The sequence below is a fragment of the Euphorbia lathyris genome, chromosome 3 (genome assembly GCF_963576675.1).
Source record: "Euphorbia lathyris chromosome 3, ddEupLath1.1, whole genome shotgun sequence".
Lineage (NCBI taxonomy): Eukaryota > Viridiplantae > Streptophyta > Magnoliopsida > Malpighiales > Euphorbiaceae > Euphorbia > Euphorbia lathyris.
In genome coordinates this window covers 1,813,453-1,826,042 of record NC_088912.1, presented here as the reverse complement: position 1 = coordinate 1,826,042, position 12,590 = coordinate 1,813,453, and the positions used below count along the sequence as shown (strand labels likewise).

At 34.8% G+C, this 12,590-nt stretch overlaps 1 protein-coding gene and 1 long non-coding RNA gene across 3 annotated transcripts; both read right to left on the bottom strand.

Annotated features, from left to right (window-relative positions):
* Positions 1-551: 551 nt before the first annotated feature.
* Positions 552-1,307, bottom strand: LOC136222466 (histone H3.3a-like). The gene is made up of 4 exons (XM_066010246.1): positions 1,189-1,307; positions 972-1,057; positions 796-886; positions 552-722 (listed from the first exon to the last, which is right to left on the bottom strand). The coding sequence occupies exons 1-4, from the start codon at positions 1,258-1,260 to the stop codon at positions 552-554; spliced, it is 420 nt and encodes a 139-aa protein (XP_065866318.1). The 5' UTR covers positions 1,261-1,307.
* Positions 1,308-8,451: 7,144 nt separating this feature from the next.
* LOC136224212 (uncharacterized) lies at positions 8,452-12,212 on the bottom strand. Of its 2 annotated transcripts, none has more exons than XR_010686324.1 (7): positions 11,637-12,212; positions 11,475-11,554; positions 11,087-11,181; positions 10,888-10,971; positions 10,596-10,809; positions 9,383-9,461; positions 8,452-9,161 (listed from the first exon to the last, which is right to left on the bottom strand). It is a non-coding gene; the product is annotated as an uncharacterized lncRNA (long non-coding RNA). The 2 variants fall into 2 exon arrangements; XR_010686325.1 differs by having other exon boundaries at positions 10,888-10,967.
* Positions 12,213-12,590: the final 378 nt, after the last annotated feature.

The window sequence follows — 12,590 nt, the reverse complement described above, 5'->3', positions numbered from 1 at the left end:
TAATATATTCAAGTGTAATAAAATGAAATAACAAATTTTGCTTTAATTGCAAATTATTTTCTAAGTTCAAAATTCTTTATCCATCTCATCACAATAGTCCGTTATTGACATTCTTTCTAGTCTATTCCTCCTCCATCGCCCAATTTGAACTAAATACGTCCAAAACTTAATCATATTGGTTATAACATTGGTAATTAAGAACAATTTTACCCTTAATGATCACAAATTGGAATTTTACCTTTAATGATCATAAGTTGGCATGATGAATCTTGACATTTCCATTGCATATACGTGAAAATTGGACAAATCAAAATTAAAAAATTATATTAAGTTGGAAATCAATTAAAAATTACATTGTAACTTTTATACAATACAAATAATATACATTTTGCAGAAATGACATTTTAACTTTTATACAACACAAACAATATACATTTTGCAGAAATTACATTTTAACTTTTATACAACACAAACACAAAGTCTAAAAAACATAAAACCAATTGCCTAAACTATCTTTGTTGCTTAACCAAAACACCAAACACAAAGAAAATCTAAAGACGTTCACTACGGATCCGCCTAGCAAGTTGGACGTCCTTAGGCATTATCGTTACCCGCTTCGCATGAATAGCGCATAGATTAGTATCCTCAAACACACAAACCAAGTAAGCCTCCGCAGCCTCCTGAAGTGCAAGCACCGCATGGCTCTGGAACCTCAAATCATTCTGCCATAAATCAACAAAAATATTCATTTCCCCCAATTTCTTAACAATTCATAACAAAAATTGGATTACTGACTTTGTAATGTTGAGCAATTTCACGAACAAGCCTCTGAAATGACATTTTACGGATCAAAAGATCAGTGCTCTTTTGATACTTTCTGATTTCTCTGATAAATTCATCAAACAAAAAGATTCCATCAGATCGGATTAATTACAACAGAAGAATATAATTGAAGTTAGGCGACTGCATACCGGAGAGCCACTGTTCCAGGACGGTAACGATGTGGTCTCTTGAGTCGTCCTCCAATAGTACTTGGAGGAGCCGATAACCTAGCAACCTGTATGAAATTGATAAATAGAGAAGTATACATGTATTGAAACATAAACCCTAAAAAAAGGCAATTAAACAGATCTCTAACCAAATCAGTTCCATTCCTAACTCCAATTAAGCATCTAATCTAACACATACCTTTGCTGCTAGTTGCTTCCTGGGAGCCTTTCCACCGGTGCATTTACGAGCAGTTTGCTTAGTACGAGCCATTTCACTTTCAAAATTAGAAGAGAAAGAACAGAGACTGCGATTTCTGAATATCAAACAAAGTAAGGAATTACAAAAATGGAAAAGTAAAATGGGGGGCTTTATATAGGGAGAGAGACGATAGAGGAATGTTGTAGGTCGGTTGAAAGTGGGGCGCCAAAATCCCAGATAACTGAAAATGTAACTTCTCCATCCTTGTCAGGGTAATCTGATTGGTTGATTTTTTAACTATAGATCGCCAGCATGGACGACTTGTTGGCAAATCAGCGAGTAGGTGACTGATTTTTTTTTTTTAATTCGCATCCAAAATCGTGTTGTGTTCTGAGACTGTCCGGATTAGCCAATCGGATCTCTCGAACCAGGAACTAGACAGACTTCCAGTCCAAATCTATTGGATTCTTGAAAATGCAAAATCCAACAAAAATTGGGACTAATCCATGATCTAAATGTTCAACCGGACCAGAATTGACTCCGGTTTTTTAATATTTTTTCTTTTGTAAAAAATTATTTTATTTGACTATAATATTTAAAATAAGATAAAATAGTAGGGGTACAATACTCATTTGGCTCCTCAAACTAAGGTTTCTCTATTAATTAAGATATTAAACTATCAAAATCATCAATCGGGTCCCTGAACTTAGCAAAAATTATCAATTGAGTCTCTATTCTAAACAAAAATCATTAACTAAGGTCTTATCGAAACTCATTTGGTTGAATAGTTTCACACTCTCTTTTTCAAACTTATTTTGGACCAATACAGAGAATATTGCAATCAAAACCAAATAGTCTTAATTTCTGATTTTAGTATAGGACAGAGATTCAATTGATGATTTTTGTTTAGTTAGATTGATGATTTTAATAGTTTAGAGTTCTAATTGATTTTAAAACTTTAATTTAGATAGCCAAATAGATATAATGTCAATAATATGAAACTATTTTTAATGGACTCAACTTCTTTAGCCTAACCAAAAAGTTTAGAGCATCTCTAATGCATGACATAGGAACATTCTATAATTTTTCATTTAAAGAAACAATCTTCAACCATTAGAGTTAGGAAAAGTTGGTATCCATTTTTTGGACATTATCCACATTGTTTTTTAGGGCTCTATCTCTACTACTTTGTGTGTGAAGTTTATCTTTAGACTTTTTTTATTTTTCACTTTAGAATTTTATCACTGAATACTCTGTGCGTCACAACACGGACCCGCAATTACAATCGTCAATGACGTCGAGATGTGCTTCAATATACGGCTTAATTATTTCAACAATTTTATCTGAATTTGTTTAATCTGAAATATCAACTGCAGTCCCATCGTTACCTGTAATAATATAATTTTAGACTTAATAAACATTCAATGTTGTAAAAATAATAGTAAAAATATTACAGGAAATAATACTAAAAATAAATAATCAATAAACAAGAAGTGAATGGAAACAATAAAGGAATACAAAAATAAAAGAAACATTAACCTATTAAAAGAAGTGGATGGAAACAATAAAAGAACACAACTATCTTGAAGTAAGCAATGATTCTATCCAAACATGAGTATGTAAATTAAAAATAATAGTAAATATCCTGGGGCGGATGATGAAGAGCTACACCCATGACTCCGAGATGAACTAGAAGACCGAGCACATCCACAAAGACTGTCACGGTACTCCCACGCACTCCGCAGACGTTGGGTTGATAAGCTCCACTTCGGTCATCCTCACACAACAGTTTTGACTTCCAATTCACAATATTTAGCTTGGTCCGGATGAAGTTGATCGTGAATAAATTGAGAAATGTTGTGCATAAAAGTTGTGTCACTTTTATCGACCTCCTCAAGAAGAGAGTGAAAGTATTCCCGATCCGAAGTCCCATCAACATACCCGACAGTGTCAGTAGTGGCAGAATAACCAATGACAAGTCTCTTCCAAAATGTGTGTATCCTGGAAATACTAACCGGGGTACGTGATATTTTTCGCTCGGCTCAACTCGTATGCACAAGAGATCTGGTAAGAGGTTCTCAACTTGTGACCACAACGTTCATCCACTTCATGAATGAACTTTTTCATATGCACTATTCATCACTGATCAACTCTATACAGTAGTGGGACACTTTGCATGTCAGGTAGTTGAATGGAAATCTGGTGTGCAATACAGGTTTACACTGTCTTGAAGACTTAAGATTACCCCTGATACGAATAAAAATGTAGTAACAGTTAAAATATATATTAATAAATGCAAATATAATAATAACAGTAACAAAATGGAATAAAGGTACGTATACCTGATCTTGATTACTTGCAATTCAATTTCGTTGTGAACTTTCATCCAAATTGTATTGAGGGATCTAGTGGAGGAATTCAACCATTTCTTTAAAGAAGAGTGTTCACTCTCCACTCTACATGTAGTTGTGTTGCCAAAATGTAGGAAATTTTTCGTCCATGCAACAACGAACTTCTCAACATAAGCTATCACATGACCTAACATTCTCATTGAATACTTCATCTTTGCCACATGAAACTCAAATTCATCTACTGTTAGGGATTGTATTATTTTCTTTCCATCTTCCATTCTTGAATTGCGTTGCAAATATCATATCTTCGCCCATGAGTTTGTAGACCTTATTTTCTACATCCTTGTTTATATGCCAAGTACATAACAAGTTTGCAGAATCTAGAAAAACCTCTTTAACAGACCTCATCAACCCCAACTCTCTATCAGTCAAAATAACTGTCGGGTTCACATCAAATCCGATAAAATTTCTCAACCTCTCCAAGACCCAATGATAGCTCGACTCGGTCTCATCCTTTGTAATCGCATAAGCTATCTGAACTTGTTGTTACGTGGAGTCATTACTATTGATATTCCATGTTTTTATTATCATAATTATCATTGTTTTGTAAGTTTTGTTAATATAATGGTGGGTAAAAGAAAATTTGAATTTGGAAGTTCGAAGAGAAAGAAAAAAGAAAGACAAGATAAACTCACTCAATCTATAATGAAATCCATGAATATGTATGTGAAACCTACTAATATATTGCCAAATTTAGTAGAGAATGCCACAATTGATGAAAATTTTATCGATAACATATCTATTAATGATGAAAATTTAAACTCTTCACTTGTTGATGAAATTCTGCTTAAGAATATAGTAGTTAATGATGAGAATTTGAATAATGTGAACATTATCGATGAAGATTTAATGGATAATCTTAAGAATGTAGTTTTTTTTTGAATGAAAGTAGAGTAGCTACCTAGGGCCGGATTCGGACATCCCAACAAGGTTGGCACCCCCGTCCTCGGTTAAGGCAACTACCCGAATATATTAAAGAACAAAAAATAGAATTACAAGCTAGAGGGAGAGTTATCTAAAACGTAAATGTGCAAGATTACATAAGTCATAAAAAATGTATGAGTCACAAAACGCAGGAGCTGAACTCCACCAACGAATCCCGGTACAGGTTGTTCCAAAATTCGCTAAGGCGACTACTGCACGGTTGCCTTCCCGGTAGATGTGGGTAGCGACAACCTCCATTAAGGCACATTGGGATAGGCATTTCATCCACTCTTGTCTGACCGTCCATGGGACTTCCCTTGATTTGCGACGAATTAAGTCAAAAACGTAGGCCGAGTCTGATTCGATCCAAAGAGTCGACCACTCTCGTTCCCAAGTGGTATCAACCGCAAACATCACCGCTTTTAATTTTGCTAAATATGCGTGAGTCTCCCGAATTGAAAAGGCAAAACATCCTTCGAGAATCCCCTTGCGTTCCGGAAAATCCCGCCCGCACCCGCGACCCCAGGGGCACCGAGAGCTGATCCATCTGTATTTACCTTAGTCCAGCCCCGGGGCGGGGGGATCCATCGCACCATAGTAATGTTTAGGGCAAGAGGCGGACGAAGCGGGATTGTTAATAAGCTGAGTGTCCGTATATCAGCAGGGTCGTGACCACGCGAGCTTTTAATGCAGAAATTCCACTCTCGTTCATTTTTTAACACAGTCGCATTGCGAAAAGACCAGATGAGCCAACAACATGAGGTTCTAGCCAACTTCCAAAGATCAGACACAAGTCTACCAAATTGCAACATTAAAAACCGATCGAAAAAGTGATTAAATGAGCCACTAAAGTCGATCGTAATCCCGAAGATGAATTCCAACTCTTTCCTTGATATCGATTTTCAAGGCCATGTTTCCCTCGAAGTAGTGTTTGTCTAGCATGTTAATTCATTCAGAAGCAGTGGCGATGCAGTGATGAATGCTCCTGTTCTTTATAAACCCGAATTGATTCTGTGAGACAATCTTAGCCGCCACTAACGCCAGTTGGTCAGATAGAATTTTTGCCAAGATTTTGTAATTGTAGTTTCCTATAACAATAGGTCTGTAGTTTTCAATTATGTTTGCCTCAGCCGATTTAGGAATCAAAGCCATGAAGTTTGACTTTTGTCCCGGAAAAATACAGCCACTGTCAAAGAAACTGAGTACCATGTTACAGACGTCTTTACCAATGATTTCCCAAAAATTATGGTAGAAAACTCCCCCAAACCCATCAGGTCCCGGTGCACTGTGTTTATTCATACTGAACACTGTCGCCCGAATTTCTGCTACAGTCGGTCTGATGATTAATTTGTCGTTATCTTCACTTGATACCAGAGAAGGGATCACTTCCGCAATTGGAGCTTGATTGACCGTATAGGCAGGTGATAAGCACCCAAAATGACAAGTTTACTAGGCCCTTTTTATGGTTATTTCCTCTTTTATGTGTCATTTTGGGACCGTTTTACTTGTTTTCTTGCATAAGCACTTTCAGGGATCAAATTGAAGAAAAGAAGGCTTGGAGGACTGTTTTGAACCTTTTTCACTCAAAGTTCAGCTTTGCGGCCGCCACTGGTTTAGTCTTGCCCAAGACTAAGGAGGTCGACTTATTCAAAACCGCCAAGTCACACAACACCATAGAATGCATGTTGCAATGATGCTGATTCGTTACGTTAGGCACCAAAAGTTGTTACATTAAGGGCAAAAATGGAATAAGGCAACGGTTTCGATCAATTTATTTTCATTGGTTAATTCACGGTTGGCTTTTCTCTTTAAAGCAACGAAAATGTTCTCAAATGCAACAAAGAAGGTATCGTTGCTTTAGATTTCAGCAAGTGCAACGATCGAATGATAGAACTAAAAAGCAACGAAACATCAACAAAAAGCAACGATTTTACATTTATTAATCGTTGCCATTAATACGAATAGGCAACACTATTTCAAACAGAAGGCAACGGTTTAATCCATTGGCAACACTATTTCGGGTACTAAAGTAATGGTATTTTATACTTAAAGCAACGACATTCTAACCTTTAGCAACACCTATTATTATACTAATGCAACGACTTTAATTGTCTAAGGCAACAATTATTTTCCTAAATCAATGGATTTTTTTAGCTATAGCAACAGAGTTTTATAGTATAGGTAACAAATTTAATTTATAGCAACAATATTTCTCTTAATATGCAACGCTTTGTAACATAATGGCAACAATATTAAAACTGAAGGCAACGATTTTGTAACATAGGCAATGATAGTTGTAATCCAAAAAGCAACGCCTGTTTAAATAATCATCCACAAGCAATCCAAAAGTACATAAATATCACATCCAACAGTACCTAAATAATAAAATCTCAAATCTTAATCAACTGTCGCGTTCATTTAAACAAACTGTAGAAAGAACACCATCCAAATTTAGATTGAGTGATGGAATTATAAGGCTCAACTTCTGTACAAGAAATTCAAGATGAGTTGATACTTCATTCTTCACTTCCTCTCTAATCTCCTTCTTCACTTCGTCCTTGATTTCCATTTTGAATTGCTCTTTTGCATCTTCAAACATGGGGGGCTCTTGCTCTTAGGAGTTGAAGATTCGGTGCTCCTATAAACTTTTGTTTTCTTCATGGGGCCTATCCTACCAACTAGATATTCACGACCATGAGATGACGAGCCTCTGAGTACTTCATCAAGAAAACCAACAAATATCACGGGCACAAGAAAACAAAAAAATTCTAATTTAAATAAAGTGCAAACAGTTAAACAAAAAAATTCTAGACAAACACTACCATAGTGGTCGTATTACAAACTATTTGCAAACTAATAGGCAGGTAGGAAAAACGAAACCCTTTTAAAATCAAATCAAATGTGTTTATGGTGCAGGACCTATTAAGAATCTAACTTTAGACCCAGCCTAAGCAACTAGGTCCTTAGCTCAATATAACCTTATTTGAATTAATAACTGCCCATAAAGCCATAAATGCTTGCACCAGAGCATCTTTTAAGTAAGGTTGTTTAAGTTAAGGTGTTACAATTTTTAACACATTTGCATAAAAGTATCAGCATCCAAGAAACATCACTTGCATGAAACAGTTAAAGTAATGCTAAAGTATCCCAAATGTATTAAAACAAAACCTACAAGATGCAACTATCAGAGTAAAAATTGATCAAGAACACACCTTCTGAAGCAAAATTTGAAATTTAAAATTGCGCTTTCATTACACAAAGAGTCTCAGTCAGTCTCTTCATTGTAAATTGTCCATAACCTTATATGAGGTTCTGCATTGCATGTTACATACTTCCTAGAAAACACTTCTATAGACCAACACTCCCTTGAAACTAAAAATTAATTCTCAAGCTTATCAAATGTATGAAACTTCTCAAATAAGAAGAATGAGAGGTTACCTTGTTGATTCTATTTGACTGGAATCCGGGAAGCCTCCGTCAACCTGTCGATGATAATAAGACCCTATACTCTATGGATTCTCTAATCAACAACCTAAAATCAATTCCGACCTAAGAGCTGTGAAGGGATGGATGATTTGATTTCGATGTTAGGCGGCTAAAAAAAGAGGAAGAAGTTGGTAAAGATTACAGACAAAAGACTTTGATCAATCAACACTTAACTTCTCTTTTATTAAGTTATCCTTTAAGTAAATTCCTCAGCATGCATTAATTCCTTAGCATGTTGAAATTAAAAACATCAGAGGCTCAGTACACATTAAACATAAATAGAAAAAAAATATATGCAGTCAATGAACAATTATAAGAACATGAAACATCTATAAGCAGTTCTGAATTTATACATATGCAGATTTCAATTTACATACATGTATGTTTTAACTTATATTAAACTTTTCTAATATGCTTCATTATTTATTTATAAATCATCCAATTTGACCTATTGTAGGTTAGTAAAAATGTAAATAAAGAAAAAAAAAATTCAGGTATAAGCACCTCAAAGCTATCAAAAACTGGAATTTTCATTTTTCCTTAGAAACCTAGACTTTAGTACAAATTTTAGAAGCTGGTGGTTAAATTGTCAACTTTTGTTTACTTTTACCCAATGCCTTCTGTTTGTTATCAAGTATCCAATAGGCTCTCCGTTTAAAAAACATGCTACAAATCATGATATAATAACTTCTTGACACACCGGCAAAGCAATGCACGAGAACAGAACCCTCTTTTCTACTCCGAGCAATGAAATCCAAACATACATCCAAATAATCCAATAAATCCTCACTTTCCATGTCTTTAATTGGCACTGCCATCCCCACCAGCTTCAAATCCTTGCCTGCATACTCCAATGAGTATAAAAGCTTACCAGGCGATAAAGAACTCTTTGACCCAGCGTCTAAATCTTCCGTGCAAGCTGACTCATCTGAACTACCAACATATACCTTCTTAATCTCCTTAACAGGGATGGTCAAAGCACTTCGCCATTCACCAAAAAATGATATTGATGGGGAGTTCAAAACTGATAAAATATGTGTGACCTCAGTGCTACCATTTTGAAGAATCTCTGCTGTGTCACCAATGTTGCCAATAAACAGATTCTCTCGGACAAGGTACGACATCGCAACTTACAATTAAATGTTTAAAAACCTGATATTACATGAAAAAGAAAGAAATTTACGAGGAAATAAAAATAAGAAAACCATGTGTCCGTCATGTGTACTGAGCCTCTGATATTTTTTCTATTTATGTTTAATGTGTACTGAGCCTCTGATGTTTTTAATTTCAACATGCATTAATTATTCTTTAGCATTAATATTTTGACCCACATTTTAAATTCCTTTTGATAATAAATTTGTTAAGTAAATTACCATAGTGAAACATGAGCAATCTTTAGCTTCTTCATCTCCATGAAGGCTTTGGCACTCAATTTTTCATAAATTTCCGTTACTTGAAACACCACATACAAAATTAGAAAAATATTAGTAGAATAACCGATTATATAGATTGTATGTTACTTACTATATCATTCATGATGAGATAGATAAAATCATCATGAAGCCACATTCAGCTTTGTTGTCCAGGCTATTCATGATATTCCTGATGAACAATTTCTCAACCCATTTGCTTGAAGCAAATCATGCATTTTCAAAACTCAACGGTTGAGAGATAAACCTCTTCAAATCGTGCAATTACTAAAATTTGAAAGAAAATTTTCCACATTGCAATTTTATAATAAAATTGGATTCAATTGGTGTCCTTCATGATTGAAATTATCCAGGACTAGGCCTTCAGTTTATTTGTGACCCTAAAAATTCAATGTCACCATTATATGAAACAAGAAGAAAATCCCAACTAGAATATCAAATTCCCTCTCCAACTCTTTTAAGAGCAGAGAGCAGTAACAACATAGCTTAAATTCTTCCCACCTCTCAAATCTGACCACTTAGAAATACCTACCACATAACTCCAATTCTACCTAAAATCGAATAATCTAATTCCTGACTGATTCATATTTTTGGAGTAACAATCAAGACCTGTGATAATCAAGACCTTATTAAGCCAGTTAAAGTATTTCTATAAGGGAAGGACCTTAGGATTGACCATAAGCAACATATTTTACAAAAGTCTGTTCTTTAGATTCTTAATCAGTTAGCTAGTTTTCTTCTCTTCTCTTCTACAGCTATATAAACGAGTTATTTATGAAGTTAAGATCATAACTTTTATTCATCTCTTCTTTTCTCTACTGCTTTCTAATTCTTTCTTTCCTTTTGTGTAATTCAATTCATCATCAATGGAGGTTTTGTTTTCTTATTCGTTTATCATAAAAAATTCTGAGATAAGGTCCATCCATAATCACCGACGAAATTTGAAATAAGAAAGAAAAATCGGTGTATAATAGTTAATTTATATTAGGGTAAATAATCACAACGTCAAATCTGACCCCTATATAGAAAGCTATTCTTCACCAGCAAAATCTCTTTTCTGAAATGGACATAAGACAATTTGAATTGATTTATAAGGATAATTTTTTCAACATTAATCTGTCCCAGAATTGAGATAAAAAAAAAGATTTCAAGTCACCTTATATCTGGCTTCCTTTTGTCTATCCATATATGCAAGAAGCTCTTCTTATCTTATTAAAGCTTCATGCAAAGCCTGCAAGGGAAGAAGCATACTGCATCAACTCAACTCTGCTTCTACTGCATCAACTCAACAAACAGCAAAAGATCACCGAGATGGTATCTCAATAATAAACCAGCAAAATTATTCTTTCAGTGGCTAAGGACTGCTTCAGCTGCAAAAATCACAACAAGAATGTTAAAATAATAATGTAAATAATGGTATTTGGATTAGAAAGAGGAAGCCTACATACATAATGGTATTTGGATTAAGCAACTCTTAAATTTGTCCTTTCTACCACACTAACACGTTCATCTCGGTGAACTTTGTCTGCTAGCTGATGAAAAAGTTAGTGAGTAAATAACATCAACCAACACTAAGAAACCAACAACTAAGAAACAAATGTTTGGACATTACACTGCCAATTACAATGCAGTAAATCACCTACTTACATATTTTGGAACTTCAGCCTTTATCTCTATAATAGCTTTCTCAGAAATAGGTGTGCCTACTTTGTTCACCACCTTCCCATTCACAAATACTTTCCCTATATAAGGATGCACACAACAACTAAGTGAACACGTAAAGTCAAACATTGTTTTAAGCTATTACTTCTGATGATGAAGGAAAAGTAAGAAATTTAGACCAGAAAGTGGCTCAAGATGACATTATTACATACGTCCAATTACACCATCAAGACAAATTCAAATACAGGCAATAGTAGTATTACTAACTAAGGTAGTGACTTTTTTCAAAAAAAAAAAACTAAGGTAGTGACCAACATGGCAGGTATATATACATTTCCAAAACCATAAATACATATTGAAGAACCCAGCTAACCTTGCAAAATCCATGACTGTATAAATGTTCGGTTGTATTGCTGGAACCTTTCAAGAAATATTTCGTCCAGCCTCTTTTTCCTAGCAAGTGGAATAACAGAGTGAAAAAAAAAAATTAAGAAAAGCAATCTAAAGAGTAAAGAGAAAAGAGGAGACAACGTACTCGTTAACTAGCACTAGAGACTTGCCAGGGGATCTCCACTGAGCAATGGTAAATGGAATCACTGAGAGCAGAGAAGACTGGTGGAGGCTGCTATTTTTGCCTTGTCTCGGTGGCGGAGTCTGATTGCAAATTGGAACTTTGTCAAATAGGGAAATCGTGCATTGGTGAAGATAGAGTAGGGTTGTCGGTTATCAAAGGAATTGACCGTGAAGATTGAGGAGGGTTTTTTAGCGTTGATTCGGTTGCATCTGATTGCAAATTGAAATTTTCTCAAATAGGGAAATCCTAATGTGGTGAAGATGGAGTAGGGTTTATCGGTTATCAAAGGGATCTACCGTGAAGATGGAGGGTTTACTACGAAAACCTTTGGTGAAGATGAAAAGGATGGATCGATCGTGAAGATGAAGGAGGGTTAGGGATCCACCGTGGAGATGGAGGGTTTGCAAAGGGGAAGCCTTTGGTGAAGACGAAGGATTCTGAAATAGAAATGGAAAAGACACACAGAACTGAAAAGGTACAGAAAAGTGAGAAATGGTTTGGTGTATTCTTTTTGGGGGAAATCAAAAGAGAGGAAAGTTGAATAATTACATTTGGAGGGAGATGAAATTTACATTTGGTGAACTAAAACCCTTTCACGGGAATACTAAAACTTCGAGTAAATAGTTTTTAAAGATAAGGTTCAAAAATACTGTACATCCAGAAGCAATTTTATCTTAACGTTTAAAATTGTGCAATTTTATCCCTAACATTAGTAGTGAAGAGCAATTTTACTCCTAACGTTAACAAGTTGGGTCAATTTTAAACATTATTATTAAATGCAAATATTTTCTTCATTATTCTGCACCAATTGCACGTGTGTTAATTCTAAAAAAAGATTTCATATTTTTTAGGATTTAATAATAGAATTGAAAATTAAAATTTTTAAATTCGGTGAAATATTTGAATTTTTTTGTC